Below are 17111 nucleotides of genomic sequence, written 5' to 3'. Positions count from 1 at the left end.
TCCTCGAAAGGAATTTTGTAACCCTCGGATATGATCGACTGTACCCATCTGTCTTGAGGTGAGGGAACGCCAGGCTTCTGGGTACAGCGATAGTCTTCCCCCGACTGCCTCCAAGGAGGGACAGCCGGGCAACATCTCAGGGATGCTGAAAGGGCTTGTCAGAGAGAGACACTCTGTTTCCCTGGTTTTGTGGACCCCCTCTGCCTCTAGAGCGGCGTCTGTTGTTGTTACCCCCTCTGCCTCTAGGGGTAAACTGACCACGTGAATCCGGCGTGACTCCTTGGGATTTGCGGAACCACATTTTGCCACCCTTCTGTCCTTTGGGGTAAGGTCTAGAAGGGGTGGAAAAACGGACTCCTACGGCAGAGAGAGTTTTGCCGTCCTGCTCACACCTGGTCAACGTTTCCTTCACTTGAGGGCCAAACAAAGCCGACCCATCAAAGGGAGAGTTTGTGAAGGACGCCTTAAAGGGATCTGCAAAATTACATAGCCGCATCCAGGCTTGGCGTCTAAGAGCCACACCTGTACCTGCGGCCCTACTCGCTCCATCAGCAGCATATGATATTAGCCGCATGGAGGAGTTTGCAATGGAGTTAAGGGTTCCTAGCTGCGAAGCAATTTTTTCCTGAGCCCCTGCAGCTGTAGGATCCTGCACAACCTCACCTAGCTCCTTAAGGATATCCCTTTGGAGTCTGGTGAAGTGACATAGGTAGTTCAACGAACGCATAGCAAAGGTCGCTGAAGAAAACATCCGCTTACCATACCTATCCATGGTCCTAGAGTCCTTATTAGGAGGATGGACAGGTACAGAAGGATCTGCAAGTTCCTTCTTGGTGGCAGCCGCCACCATGGCATCAGCGGCGACACCTTTTGTGAGGAATTGCTTGTCCGACGGGGCAGTAATAAATTTAGAAGGCCTCCTAGGGACTGGCTCTACAGAGTCAGGAGCAGCCCACGCCTTTCGGGCAATAACTTGCATAAGGGGGTCGAAAGGCGGAGACACCCAGGAGGTGGAGGGCCAAGATCCAAACGCCTCCAGGTATACTGACTCATCCTCAGAGGGATTATTGGTGGGCCAGTTTCCCCTCTGTCTAAGGAGATCTAGGATGTCTGAGAAGGAGACATCCTCAGAGGGGGATCTTGGGGATCCCTCTGACTCATCTAAGTCAGTATCTGAAGTGATAGACTCGGGGGAGTCTACGTGTTTCCTCTTACAGGTCCTCTTCCGCGGAGGATCTCCTGACAAATCAGGAGAATCCTCGGAAGAGGGGGATATTCCCAGTGGGGAAACCTGAGGCGGAGGATCTCTGGGTCCTGGAGCAAGAGAAGTGGCAGAGATGTCAACAGGCACTATAGAGGGAGGAGCTAAGGGAACAGACTGCTGGCTGAGACCAGTGGCCAGCACACTCTTCATCACCTCGGCTCTCCCAGGGAGGTCCGAGAGAACCCACGACGAACTAGGAACTCCAGGACCCACCGAAGGGAAGGCTCCGAGGCAGATGTCGGAGCCGAGCTCACCGAGGCTCCAAGGAAGAGCGGGCTCGGACAAGGGTCCGATGCCACTCACCCCTTGGAGGAGACCAGGAAGCCCGCCACCGAATCCCTCTAAGGAAGGTCTCAAGAGGAGATAAGAGTAGAGGCTGAAGGAGCAGAAGGGGTATCTGTCCCTCAGCCGTAGCAGTAACCATTCCGAAGACTCCAACTCCAAACTCTGGGGTAGAGTCGAAGGAGGAACTGCAATGGGTGTGGACTAATAGTCGCCTGCTGAGACGGACTATGTAGCATTTGGGCCAGTGCCTGTGACTTTAGTAATCTACTGACCACTCTCTAAATCATGGTCAGAAAGCCTGGATGACCTTGAAGATCGGCTCCGATGGCTCCGCCCGAGAGAGGAGAGGCGCCGAAGCCGAGTTCGGAAATCGGCTCCAAGGAAGGGACCTAGACCTCTTCCTCGAAAGAACCATCGGAGCCGATGAAACCACAGAAACTGTCGGAGCCGACAACTTATCGGCACCGACAGGTAGCTGATGCATCGGCTCCAGCCGGAGCCGATACGCCATAAAAGTAAGGGTGTCGGAGCCGATCGGAGCAGACACCGATGCCTGGGCCACATGGTGGTCGGAACCGATCGGAGCCGACACCGGTGGTCGAACCAGAATCGCACCAATAGCCATCATCCAGAATCGGCTCCAGCCAGAGCCGATCTCGACTCTGAATGAGTCGGGCCGAGGCCACAGGCTTGGACACAGAAGCCTGGGCCTTGGAAGACTTAGAAGTCTTAGATGGGGCCGACTTAGCCGGAGAGCCCTCCGGCTTAAGAAGGCCCCTCAAAATCAATTTATTTCTTCTTTCCTGCAGGACTCTCTGGCTAAAAGAATGACATATAGCACAGGAGTCCTGCAGGTGAAGAGGCCCCAGGCAGTAAAGGCAAGAAGTGTGACCGTCTGTCAGAGACATCTTCTGACAGCACGAGTCACACTTCTTAAAGCCTGAGACCCTTTCCTTAGACATGGTGAATAAAACACACACACAACACCAGTCCAAGAAATTAAATTAAATATATCAAAAAGTATCAACAACAGACACAGACACACACACACACCCTAACAAGGGGGGGATGGGATGAGAGAAAGTCTGACTGAAAGTTATGAGGAGACAGGGAAAACTTTTGTCAGAAAGGGACTAAAAATATATTAAACTAATAATTTTAAGGTTTTTTTTGAAGAAAGGGGCTAAAATAGTAATGTAAAATTCACTTACCAGGAGCTGGTAAAAGGAGGACCTCATCAGCGCAAATGAGATCTGGGTACTTACCGCCTTGCATCATGGGATATGGGGCTGCCTCGAGCTGGTAAAAGTGACTCTCGAGCTTAGCAAGTGCTGAGTAGGATCGGCTCCGAACCCATCAAGCAAGAATGAAGGCGAGATTGACAACTTAACATGGCTCTTTTTCAGCAGAGGCCCGGGGAGAAAAGCTCCACAAAGAAAAATTACAGACACATTTAGTTATTTAGACATGATCAGTATACACACAAATTACGAGAGACATGTTTTTACAGTAGTATGCGACACATAAACAGTTATACAGTGAAGAGAACAAACAAAAAAATATTAATTTTAAAAATAAAGGTAATTAATAGATTTGTGGTGTACAGCTGAAATTTGGAACATAGGTAGAATACATACATAGTACACAGGTACAGTACATACATTGCAGATTAGCCAGTGTTTGTAAGATTGAAAACTATTATCAAGTGCTCTAGATTTAGAATGTATTTGTTATCCGCTTTCACTAGCCTGGGGAGCAATCATGGCACTGCCAACCTTGCTTGAGATGTTGCCTGATGAGGTCATTAAAGGAGGCTTTGGATGATGTGTTTTGAATGCTAGTAGGGACAAGAGTTCCATTTTTTAGCCACTGAACTACTATATAGTGCATTTCCAAAGCTATTGTAGCTGTTGGTGACTTCTAGTAGTAATTTGCTTGATGATCTAAGAAGCTTTTTGGCTGAGTGAGGTTGTACTAGGTATTTGAGGGCAGGACACTTATTGGGCAGGTAATAGAATGACAGAGGCAGAGCTGATTGTAGGTTAGTAGGTTGGGCAGTTCAAGTCAGTGGAGCTGTCTCAAAGCAGTTCAGTGATGAGTTCTATATGAGCAATTTGCAGCAAAGCGGGCAATTCTGTTATAGCAGGCTTCCATTTTGCTTAGTTCAGTTTTGTTGAGATTAGTCAGGATGGGAGATGCATAGAATAGGGTGGATAGAAGTTGGGAGTGAGCAATGGCTGATCTTGTGTTATTGGGTAAGAAATGGTTTGATACGGTAGAGTGACCCCAGTTTGGCATGTACTTTTTTAATAGTTAAGTTGAGATGACTATCAAATTTTAGGTGGGAGTCTATGGTTATTCCCAATAGCTTAGCCTGTGCCACTGGGGCAACTGGAGTAGTATTTGTGGAGTAGATAGTGAATTGACAGTGTTTCTGTTAGAACTGGTTATAATCATAAACTGAGTTTTCTTTGGATTGAGGATAAGTTGGGCTTTGGTAAGGTAGTTTTCAACGTCAGAGAATGCTAGCTGAGTTGTTTGCAGGAGGGTGGGAATGTTTTGTGCAGCACAGATTAAGGTAGTGTCATCTGCATACTGAATTATAGATGCATGCTGTGTGGAGGTATGGAGGTCATTTGTGAAGACTGTGAATAGTAAGTAGTGGTCCTAAGATAGAACCCTGTGGGACTCCTATAGTTATGGGCAGCTGAGGAGAGAAAGAATTGTCCCATTTCACAACTTGGTACCTGTCAGTTAAGTAGCTTGGGAACCAGGTAAGAGTGGAATTTGATAGATGATATTGGTTTAGTTTGTTTAGCATGATTTGGTGAGACTGTGTCAAATACTTTGGACATATCCAAAAAAAGAGTTGACACCTGTAGGCTTTCATTTTTGAGACGGTTTACTGTGTCTGCGAAGCAGAGGAGGACTGTAGTGGTACTATGGGCAGGTCTGAAACTATGCTGAGTAGGTGACAGGATGTTGCTGTCTAGGAGATAGTTTAACATCTGGGTATGAATGCATTTTTCTAGGATTTTGGCCAGGGAGAAGAGTAAAGCAATGGGTCTGTAGTTATTAAGTTCAGTGGAGGTCCCGCCTTTATGTATGGGTGGAACATAGGATATTTTCCAGAGTTTGGGCACATAGCTTTCAACAATTGATCTGTTTATGAGAGTGGAGACTGGGATAGCAATAGCATCTGCTGTGAGTTTCAAGAAATAGCTGGGGAGTAGGTCGGCTGCTGTTGATGAGGTTTTTAGTTTGGAGAGCATGCTTTTGATTGAAGTGGTGGAAACTGTTTTGAGGGTAAAGCTTGTATTAGTGTTATTTGTGTTGGGGGGGATAGTGAGGAAGGAACTGTCCTGTGATACTAAGGATAGAATTGAGTTCACAAAATGGGAGCTGAATTGTGTTTGGATGGGAACTTTAGTGTCAGGGGTGGTTGGTTTGGGGGTAGCCTTTTGGGTGGATTTTAGTAGCTGGTTTACATTTTTCCAAACTTTTTGCGGGTTGTGTTGGTATTTAGTTTGTAATGTTGTGTAGTAGGACTTTTTGTCCAGCCTAATGCATTTTTTTGCACGGTTGCGCAGTTCTTGGTACTTAGTGTCAGGGTGGGGGGTTTGAACAGGAATTATAGGGTTGCACTATATGTGGATGGGGAAGTAGTGTGGGTGATGTAAAAAATGCCTAGTGGGAATGAGAGTGATTGGGAGTATTCTCTGTGGAGCAAGTTGGTGAGGTATAATGTGACATGACTAGAGGAACTGTGATTGGTGGAGGTGATGTGAGGGTGACCTGTGGGTGTGATTACTATAAATGTAGAGGTAGTGGGGGCAGGAGGGAATAGGAGGCAGGGGAGCGGAGAGAGCCCGTGCGTTAACGAGGGCGAACGGAGCGGGGCAGAGCCAACCAAGATTTACTTTACAAATCTGAACAGTTTAAACAAATTCCTGAGGTCTAATGGCTTACCGGCAAGCAGAATGTAATTGCTGAAGAGCACTTGTGTCCTGGTGGGAAACTAGAAATTTAAAGATGGCTCCATGCTCAGCAGGATTCTAATATAGACTTTGTATTGGGGGAGGGAGATAGCACAATGGGTGTAAACCAGGTGGAATGCAAAGAAGCCAGAGAGGCAATCAGTGGAAATCAGTGAAGGCCTCAGAGGATGTAAGTAATAATTCAAACTACCTGTAAAGTGAAGGAGAGAAGAGACACCAAAGTGTATTAAGGTTGGGAGTGCGTCTTCACTTTGACTTGCTGATTTGTAACCAGTTTGTGCACAGATTAGAGTAGGGAGATACATTAGCAATGAAGGGGAATGTATAGAGATGCAAACAAACAGGTGGGCCTCCAAGTGATACAAACTAAGGCAGAAAGCACTGATAGGGCTGCTTGATGGTCAATTTAGTCACAGGGATGTGAATTAAATGTATACTGTTTACTGGACAGTTAGGATTATTGTACTAGTGGGGGGGGGGAGGACACAAGGCTACAAGAGTCAGTTTTATTAGCAAGCTGAGAACTACTAAGAAATACTGCTAATGTAATAGCTTCACTCTCATAAAACATACAAGTAGAATGCCTAGGTGGACTGACTCTGCTCTTGAGGCTCAAAATGTATATCCTTGTTTAGTTTGCAGTATTGATTCCTTCTTATATTGTATGGGTGGAGGGGTAGCCGCAGACTGAAGATTTGCTTGAGTGTGCTCCTGCTCTTGAGGCTCAAAATGTATATCCTTGTTTAGTTTGCAGTATTGATTCTTTCTTATACTGTATGGGTGGAGTGGTAGCCGCAGACTGCAAATTTGCTTGAGTGTGCTAGGCAAGCAGAATGTAATTGCTGAAGAGCACTTCTGTCCTGGTGGGAGACTAGAAATTTAAAGATAAAAGTATTAACATCTTTGCACAAAGATTTAGCCACCAACCTGGCTAACAAGAGGAAAAACAGTACTCTTACTTAAGAATGAACCTGCAAGCTACCCTAAAAAATTATACACCAATAACTTGCCTTCCGATGACATACAAACTATACATGGGAATTGATGCCAACAGACTTTATAGTCATTTAGAAGAAAACTCAATTATGGCAATAGAACAAAAGGGCAAAAAAAGAAAGTCGTATGGAATAAAGCATCATTTGTTGTTAAAGTCATAATGGAGAACTGTAAAAAGGGGAAGTATGGCAAAAAAGCATTTGATAGTACCCCACATTCATGGATAAGAGTGTGCTTAAAAATGTACAAGATACCCCTCTACAATGATCGACTACATTACAGTGACCATGAAACAATGGCAGACCACTTTGCAATTAAGCCATGATACAGGAAAAATTATTATTCCAGAGATAAAAATTCAAAGGGGGATAGTCCATGGTGACTCTGTCACTGCTGCTATTCTGCCTTGCCCTTAATCCATTAAGCTGTTTACTTAACAGCTTAGGCCGTGGGTATAATTTAGCTGCTAGGAAACAACCAAGTGTAAAGACTTCCAATCTTCTCTTTGTCAATGATTTAAAAGTGTATAGCTCATCAGATGAGGAACTGAAAGCACAACTGCAAGTTGTCAAAACATTTCAGATAATATAATGCCATTTTGTCTTGATAAATGTGCAAATGCAACCTTTAAAGCAGGAAAACTGCAGCACCAGGAAACATCAGTTTGGGACAAGAATGTGATATAAAAAAATGAGCAAGAGGGAGTGTATAAATATTTGGGAATTGATGAAGGATCAACAATAAAACAAACAAATAAAAATAAAACTTAGTAAGGAATACTTTAGAAGACTTAAATTAATCCCGAAAACAGAGTTGACATCTAGAAACAAAATCCAGGCTATAAACCAAATTGCTCTTCCTGTCCTAACTTACAGTTTTGGAGTGACTGAATGGCCCCCAAAACGTGTTGGACAGATTAGATAAGAAAACAAGAAGGATGCTTCATGCTGCTGACCAAATGATTTATAAAAATCAATGCATACCAAGATTATATATTTTGCGTTCCAAAGGTGGGATGGCCTCCTTGAAACTGATTACATATATAGATCTGTATCATGGGACTTCACACATCTGCTGACATCACAAAACCCAAACGTAGTGAAAGTTTTGAAACATGAGGAGAATAAATCTGAGGTGACTTCTCTGGTTAATCTAGCAGAAGCATATCAGCGTCAAACCAGGAATGGAAATCAAACCAGAAGTAGATAAAAATCAGGAAGCAACTGAATGTGGTAAAAAAAAAATAGAAGGAATATAAGGAGAAGGGCCAGATGAGAAGGCACATCATGTGTAAAATGCATAAATACAGTTGCAAGCACAGGGAAGTTCTGGATGAACCTCAGGTTGATCAGGAATGAATGCAGGAATGGTTCAGGAAAGGTGAATTCAAACCACAAGACGAAAGGTTAATATTGGTGGCCCAAGATAGTGGGCTACGCACAAGTTAGTTTACGAAGTCCATTGAACATATGGGAGAAACAGACAAATGTAGGTTTTTGTAAAACAGAACTGGAAACACTTGCACACCTCGTTGCTGGTTGTGACATACTAATGGCAGAAGGACTGTATACTGAAAGGCATAATAATATGGCAAGACTATTGCACTGGGGGCTATGCACACATTATGGTACTGAAGTGGCTGAAAAAACACTGTAAACAAGAGACACTAAGCCTCACAGAAAATGATGAACATGGGATCACCCAGTACCAACAGTTCAAAAGATAAATGCTAGAAAACCGGATACAGTGGTCTAAGAAAAGACGACAAAAGCAGCACTGATCAATGAAATCACCACACCCAGTGACTACAGTGTCTTGCGTATAGAGCGATACAAAGTCATAAAATGGACCAGCACTATGGAACAGGCTTCCCCAGCCATGTAAGAGTTCATCCCTGATCCAATTCAAACAAAACCTTGATAACTAGATGAGAAATGGTAAATTTACCCCTGGTCTGTCACCCATGTCCCTTATGGGCAGAGGTAGTCAATAAAAAGAAAGTATTATATTAACACCATCCATACAAATGGTTACCTCCTGATTAACATGCCCCCCCCCCCACATACACACACACATGCCCATGATACTCTGGATCCAAATGGTTTGGGGAGCATGGCTAAGCTTGTAAAGGCCCTAGTGGTCATTAGCAAAGTAACAACCTATAAAACTATTTTAAAGTCTGAGATCCACTAAAGCGAATCCTGGAGTAGCAAGAATGAATGACCAAACATGAGGACTTGCATAAACCAAGTCCAAGACTGCTGTTACTCAGAACATTCCTTTTCTCCAAGCTAAGAAAATCTGAGTAGGTACATATTCAGTCTGTGTGCACCCCCACCCTCACACATGGGATGTGTGGGGGGAGGCTTAAAGTCCCCCTGCAAAAACACAATCTTGTAGGTGAAAAATAGACATTCAATTTGATGTTCTCCTGTGTTTCGAGTCTTTTTCTTCCCATCATGTCAGGGCATACTCTTGACATTTCAGTAGACAGCCTTGGAAGTTGGTCTCTGCTGTAATTATCTGATATGGAATTAAGGGTAGGTAGCTAGTACACTATACCTGAACCACACAGCCTGCACCAACTTCAAAGCATCCCTGAGAAGGTGTACGCATTTGGCTGAAACTTGCATCCACAGGTGAGAAATGCTCGCCTTCCTTTTCCATATCTTCCCTGTGTTTTGCTTAGTATGTGAACTGGAAACAAAATACCTTCAAAGGGGAGTCCATGAAGGCTGCTGTCATGTCCTTATAAAAGAACACTGGGTGCAGGCTAATAAGACCTTTCCTCAGATAATACCATCAAATACAACTCCTCCTGCTATCACTAGGGAAGAGGTCCTTAATGCTCTCTCTAAGACAAAGAACACTGCATCAATGGGTCCAGACAATATCCCTGGATGCCTTCTAAATAGCATGAAACATGACCCATCAAGTCCTCTGGAATTGCTACTTAACTATAGCCTCCAAATAGATTTTGTGTCTCATACACAGAGACAGCAACAGTCACCCCACCTGCACAAAGGTGGGCCATCTACAAACCCTGGAAACTACAGACCCACAAGCCTTAGTAGTTTTATGTAAAGCCATGGAAAGTACCATCATGGAAATGATCACCAGTCATACAGTAAACCTCCGGACACTGGACTAAACCCAGTTTGCTTTTGTTGAGGTCAGGTCATGTCTACTCAACCCGTGGACTTCTTTGAGAAGGTCACCAAAGCAATGGATGAAGGCAAAATGGTGAACTCTGCCTACTTTGACCTGGCCAAGGCATGTGACAATACCCCACTTGGGCACTGCTGACAAACAACAGGTTAGGTACAAACCTGAATGCCCGGTGGACAGCCAACTGTCCCACAGACAGGACCCAGGAAGTTAGAATTGGGGAGTGGAGTCCACCTCTACAAAGAGGCCAGTCACAAAGGGGGAGCCACCACTGATCCCGGGAACTATTGACTTATTAGCCTGACGAGCCTGGTCTGCAAGACCATGGAACGTATCATCATGGAACTCAAACAAAGACATTGGTAACCTCCAAACTCTGGATCCCACCCAGTTCGGGTTTCTGAAAGGCAGATCATGCCTCCTGAACCTGATCGACTTCTTTGAGGCAGTCACCAAAGCTGTGGATGAGGGTAAGGTGGTTCACACAGCCTATCTTGACCTCGCCAAGGCTTTCGACACCATCCCCCATTCTGGAATTATAGCTAAACTCACTAAACTATGTATAAATCCCTACGTCACAAGATGGGTTGCCAACTGGTTCACTGACAGAACCCACAATGTAAAAGTTGCAGACTCCAAATCTGACCTCAGAGCAGTGAAAAGTGGAGTACCACAGGGTTCCGTCCTGGGACCTCTCCTGTTTGGTATCTACTTCTCTGAAGTATAGGCCAACACAGAAGGCTCTGGCTAATGAAGTTCGCAGATGACTGCAAACTACGAGCCATAGTGAAGTCCCCAAATTATGTGGACATCCTACAGAAGGGCCTCACTGAGACAGATGCCTAGTGTCAGAGCCATGGCCTCAAGCTCAATGGCAAAAGGTGCAGTGTCATCCCCTTTGGTAAAAACTTTGTACCCATGAACTACCACATAAGGCAGCAATCTACTTAACACCGAATGCGTGATAAGAGACCTTGGGACCCAGGTGGACAGTAGTCTATCCTTTGATAGTCACATCGCCACAGCAGTCAGGAAGTCCTTCTACGTGGCACACCTCATCATAAAAGGGTTCTCATCCAGGAAAGAGAGAGGTCATTGTTTTGTTCCTCTACTCATCACTCAGACCCATTATAGAGTAGAACGCCCCTTTTGGAATGTACCCCACAAGACATCTGCAGCATCTGGAAAGGCCACAGAAGTATCTCACAAAGAGGATTACTGGCTCAAACAAATGCCCTACACTGACCGCCTCAAAAAACTCCAGCTTTACTCCATAGCATATCGCCTACTCTGAGGTGATCTCTGCCTAACATATAAAGCTATGTCAAACCAGAGCTGTTGGACATGCTACACCTAAAGAAATCCCAATCCCTCCGAGCTACACGTTCTAGGGACCTAAACCTCGTCACCACGTAAACAGGACATGCTGGAGGGATAGATTCCTGTCCCAGAGACTTCCTATATTCTGGAACAAGCTACCCATTTATGTCAAACAAAATTCTTCATTAGCACTCTTCAAGAAAAATTTTGATGAGTGGATAGGAAATAGAAAATGCACCCCGGGAATCAGTTCTGTCTCTCTGCTGGACAGTGGCACAGGAAAATAACTTTCTTGGGTGGCATAAGCTATGGAACCTTGCTGGCTAGGCTTACGTAGGCCCTTGGGCAGATAGCCTAGTACCTACCTATAGGAGTTCCTCAGGGATCAATCCTTGAACTGCTCCTTTTTGGCATTTACTTCTCAGAAGTCAAGGCTAAATGTTAATGGTCTCTGGCTACCTAAATTTGCAGATGATTGCAAATTAGGAGCAGTCACTGAATCCCACACGGACAAAATGTTCTCCAGGACGGGCTGACACAGAAACAACTGGTGTCAGAGTCACGCAGTAAACCTAAATGTCAAGAAATGCATAACAGTATCCTTCAGTAAGTGATCCACCCCTGGTAACTATCGTATTGACAATGCACCTCTTAGAGTTGATCCAGCAGTCAGGGACTTGGGGACACAGAGACACAGTAATCTAGCCTTTGACCATCACGTGTCTACAGTAGTGAGGAAATCATTCTATGGTGCATAGCTTATACACAAAGGTATGGGCAATCATGTCCAAGGAAGCCATTTTTCCACTGTATTCATCATATCTATTATTGAATATAATGCACCCTTTTGAATGTACCTAACCAGGCATATCCAACAAATGGAACGCCCACAGAGGTTCCTCACTAAAGAATACAAGGCATAATTAAAACATCCTATGCAGGACTACCTCATGGCCATATCCTTGTATTCTGTCTCCTATAGGCTTTTGAAGGGAGACCTATGCCTGGCATACAGGGCATTGTCAGACCTCACTCTGGATGGACCTCCTGCATATCCACAAAACAAACAGCAGCAGAATTACCTATTCTAAAGACGTAAACCTTGCCTGTGATATAAACAGGTTCTGCTGGAGAGATAGGTATGCGTCCCAGAGACTACCCCATATCTCGAACAGGTTCCCCATCCAAGTGAAGCAGAGTTCCTCCCTAACCCAATTCAAGTGCAACTTGGATAATTTGGATGGGAAACAGGATATTCATCTCTGGTTTGGCAACTATGTCTCTAGTGAACACAGGCAACCTGTAAATGGATCATCTCCCAGACGCCTGCTTGTAAATGTTTCATCTCCCAAGTCCCTGGTTACACTTATCAAGGGTATCAGAACTTCAGAAATTTGAGATGCATAGCTAGGCTTAAAAAGGCCCCTGTGGTCATTAGTTCATAGTTGTTTACTAGGCTAAGACCAGATCCAATGGTCACCAATCCTCTCAGCACAGTTATAAAGAATGTGCATCTTGAGGTTTATCACTTTTGAGCTGCCTGACAACTGGGAGAGAAAGCTGCTTTTTACCAGTACATCAGTGGTTAGGCTCTTGTAACAGTGATGTCATGCTAAAAAGCCACAATATGAATAACAAGTAGCTACACAGCAAAGGTACGAGTTACTAAAATATCACCCCAAAACATCCACATTGGTCAGAATGCACAACTGGGCTGCCAATGCTTTTTGAAAGGCCACTGCACAGTGACTGTCAGGTCTGGGAATCTCCGCCTAACAAAAAATAAAAAAAAAACCTCCTTGGGGACCACAGGAAACAATCAACATTCTTAAGGACTGCAGCTACTGTGTCAGTTTTCACCAAGCAGCCTTGCTGACAACCTTTAAGTTGTCCCCCAAAGGAGATACCACTCAGTAAGGTTGCAAAATGGACCAACAAGCACTCTGGAGTACCCTGTGCAGAGAAAGTACATGGTCACTAGGCACCTTGCCACCACTGCATTAAGCATTTCCGTAAACTTGAGAATGTATGGGGAGGGGATGAAGGAATATTTGCACCCTCTTTTTACTGGATAGCCTCCATGTGAAGTGACAATAGGAGTCTAAGTATACTAAATTTTAAGTGGCTTTCTGAGTCTGATTGGAAGAGTGAATCGGAAATGACTCTCTCAGAAGGAGAGGATATTTTATAAAACTCTTGAGGGGCTGCACAGCCGCTGTCTAACTGAATTACAACAGATGGCTCAGGAATTATGGTGCACAACAAGGTCAACTGTACAATGTCAAGGGAAACCTGTAAAAATGCCAGGCTTGACATAAGAAAATGCATGGACATCAACAGCCAAAGGCAGATAGGTTAGTACCAACTCTAATGCAGAAGAGGCTGGCATTGGCATCAGCTCTAAAAACGCCACAGCTGACACCACCATCGACATCATCAAAAAAATGAATGTTGATATCATCCCTATGTATGAAGGATCAAAGCAGTACCACAGAATGTTAAAGTTGACCCCTAACTGTAAGGGAACATCAGCAGTCCTGAATTTGGTAGCCATGTTGCAGGGGCTGTAGCCAACTCTCCTGATTACTGGACTGGTGGAGTCCTAGAAGGGAGAGAAAAGACCAGCAGAGTCCCTACAATGAAAAGAAGGGGGGGGCGCAGGGAGAAGAGGCACCAAAATACCTGCCCCCAATTTTTTTTTCCCAACCAGATGGAGAAAGCAGAAGTGAAGATAGAAAGGAGTGTACATCACCTTCAAAGCTAAACAGAAGTCGAAGCCTCTAAAACCACCAGTGGAAAAAGATGAGCAACTAACTCGATATCGGAAGCAATTAACCAAAACTTGGTTCTTCAATGTTGTCTGAAAGGGGGGAAGAGGGCAGGCAACAAATAAAATATTTGGCTACTACTGTATCTGAGGCTGAAAAATGTTTGAATTAGATGGAGGAGACTGACAATTCAACTGGCTCATTGACAGAAATACTGTTCTCCTTAAGACTAACTGGAGCTAGCCTTTCCAGCCCTATAACATGGGGAGATTAAGCCCCAATTACAGCTCAAGTGATTCGTATTCAGTCAACAGCATGGGTATCAGAGACCAGGTGTGAAAGAATGAGCTTCACAAGTCAATATCAGCTTCACTCATTCCTTGGGGGGGGGGTGCTGCTGGGTACCTATTATTGGCAATACCTAGTGGTGACTGGTTATCATCCAATTGAAATGGTCAGGTTGACTCACCTCCAGACAGCTGAAGAAATGGGGAAACAGATATGCCTTCTCTTCCCAACTTGGCATCAACAATAAGTTAGTAAGCTGCTTGTGAAACAGACGAATAGACAACTCCTCGGGACTTTAAAATGGCTTACTCTACCGCCACAATCATAACAGCGGGGAAACAGATAAAGCTTGTTAGGCTACCTAGGCAGACACCAATGAACCTGTGGGGTTTTTCCCATAGCCTGGGGGATACTTGGCCCTTGCCTCAGTGGAACAAAATGGGCCTTGTATTTGCAGCTTAGAAGCCCTCTAACAGATTCCATGGAAATGATCTGTGAGGGTAAAAACAGACTGGTACTTGGCTTTTGTAAACTGTACCCACAGCACACTTTATAGGGTTAAAGAACCCCAAGAAAGAAAAAAAACCTTTGATGAACCTGACAAGCAAGAAGTTTCCTTCCATACGCATGCTGCTAGAAATTGTATTCCACTGTGTGAAGGTTAGGCTTAGGAAAAACAGAAAGGCATAAATAATCCTGACAGTAAACTATGTAAAAAATATATTAAAAAAATGGAATCAGAAATGAAAACAGTTAAAGAAGAATAAAGCCCAAAGAGTTAAATGCCACTAACTCAGGCAATTCTCAGTACAAAAAGATCTCAGCCAGAAGCTCTTTACTCTGACTGGTGATAAAGACTGCCACAAATGATATAGCAAATCTGGCACTATGGTATATTATAGAATAGGGAAAGCACCACAAACCAAGTAGGAAGCACGAACAATTTAATAGTTCCACACACTAACGTATAACATTAACGTATAACATAAAACGGAATGTTTTCGTTTTCAACTTCATCAGATTATATAAATAAAATCACCCCCTTCATACATATACCCAAACCTTTAGAACCAATTAAAAAAATCACCAATCACAATAAGAATCATTACATCAATTAAAATACTCATTAAAAGCGAAATAAAATAAAATCATATTATCTTTTTTGTTATTCTCAATGATTCTCTTATTGTGATTGCTCAAATGGAACTTGGGTGTTAGTGTGAACATTTGACACAAACCTCAGATGTTAAAGGAACAACTCCTGAAGCAACTTCAAACTGTAGCGCATTCCCAAGTTCATCCATCTCTTCATGGCATGGTACAGCAAAGGACTCCTGAAAGATTAAAAACAGGCTAACACTTGTAAATGCATGGAATATTTTAAGATATGCAAGACTTCTGAGCTTCTAAATCAACTGCACCTTGATGCATGCTTTAATGCACCCTATTACATTTTTGGTCCCCCTTTACATTATTCAACTGACCCAGATCCCCAGTACTCCACATCCAAACCAACTCTGTAAGCGAATCATAACTCCCCCTGACTTGCTCCGTTATTGCTGGGATTGGTCGTGAATCCTAAAGGCATCCTGTGGGCTTGGCCATCTTGGCATTTGTTTGGGAGGGGTCTTTTAAATGCCTTACCTCGTCCCTCCCTTCTGCACCTCTCATGCTTGTCAACTACATCAGAAGGCAACTCCCTTCTTTGGGCAACATCCCCTCTTAGGGAGCATCAACAAACACCCACCCAGGACAGGCATGCCCATCCCTCCCTGCCACTCTACCAGCTGCCCAAGCCACTAATCAAACCCGGGTCACCTGGGCCATAGTTAAGATTTTATCCCTCTGTGCCATCACAGTGGCCCATCACCCGATCACAAAATTCTTCATTGCACTGTAACCCTTGAAAAGTAGGGTCTACTAAAAGTGTACACGACACACCCCACGGTATATACTTCTGAGGCAGCACTTTTGGGAAAATATATTAGAACTTTTTTCCAACAAAAGAAATCTTGCTTTATGGCTACACCTTTTTTAGTATCCTCCATGTCTTTTTTTTTTTTTTTTTGGCCTCCACAACAAGCTTCCTCACAGACTGAATTGTTCCTGACCAATTCCATAAGAAGGGAGAACCTATACTGCCTGGGCCAGAAAGGTCTCACCACAATTTTTGAGTAGTCCTTCTGAATCTTCAGAATGCCCCTGGATATCAGTGGAAAGGGTGGAAATGCATACAGAAACATTACCCCACAGGAATGAAAAGACATTTTCCAGGCCTGCCTGCAAGGAGTACTGATGCAGAATTTACTTAGTTGTCCGTTTTGAAAGGAGAAAAACAGATCTGCGACTACATTTAGCCCTGACTGTATGCAAGAGGATTGAAAGATTACACAATGTTGTAAAGCCAACTTCCCAAACCATCACTCTACACAGGGGGTAAGACCCGGTGCTCCAATTTATGTACCACATCACTGTGGTGTCTGGAATCACCTGTAATGGTCCTAGAGACCACAGGTCACAAACAGATCTGATAGCATGAATCATAGCTAACATCTCTGACATTTACATGCTTTGGTCTGTCTGAGCTGCCCACAGGCCTTGCACCTTTACCCGCAAAGAAACTGCTCCCCCCAAAAACGAGGCATCTTACTGCCTCTACCAATGCAGCTCTCATTGATGAAGCCCAAAACTGGAATTTGAAAATCTCAGAGGATGAGAATGTTGGGTTCACTTAAAAAAATAAAATTGATAATTTTTCTCACAAATAACCTGCTAACAGGAATCATGACAATCAAAGGCCACAAACTCTATATTAAGGAGATATTCTCTTGAAGTTGTCTCAGACTGATTGGAGAAGCTCAGGAAAGCTTACAAATAAAAATTCACCTTTCCAGAGTTATGAATGCCTTTGAAGAGACTTACCTAAAAGGCAGTCAAAGCATAATCCTGTATGATGAGTCAAGAAAGATGTCTGAAAATTTATCTGGAAGCCCAGGTAGGCAAGGAGCGAAGGAACCCATGTTA

At 44.0% G+C, this 17111-nt stretch overlaps 1 protein-coding gene across 1 annotated transcript in view; it reads right to left on the bottom strand.

The window, feature by feature from the left end:
• The window catches only part of TDRD6 (tudor domain containing 6), a gene marked incomplete at its 3' end in the record, with an annotated part of 543290 nt that overhangs the window by 398240 nt on the left and 127939 nt on the right, over positions 1-17111 (bottom strand). Inside the window, exon 4 of the mRNA XM_044062624.1 lies at positions 15326-15421. Coding sequence (XP_043918559.1) covers positions 15326-15421 — 96 coding nt within the window. The remainder of the gene's footprint in view (positions 1-15325; positions 15422-17111) is intronic.

Source organism: Protopterus annectens, chromosome 2.part1, assembly GCF_019279795.1.
Source record: "Protopterus annectens isolate FY-2018-M chromosome 2.part1, PAN1.0, whole genome shotgun sequence".
Classification (NCBI taxonomy): Eukaryota; Metazoa; Chordata; order Ceratodontiformes; family Protopteridae; genus Protopterus; species Protopterus annectens.
The sequence above is the reverse complement of the archived record's forward strand: the minus strand, read 5'-3'. Positions and strand labels throughout refer to the sequence as shown.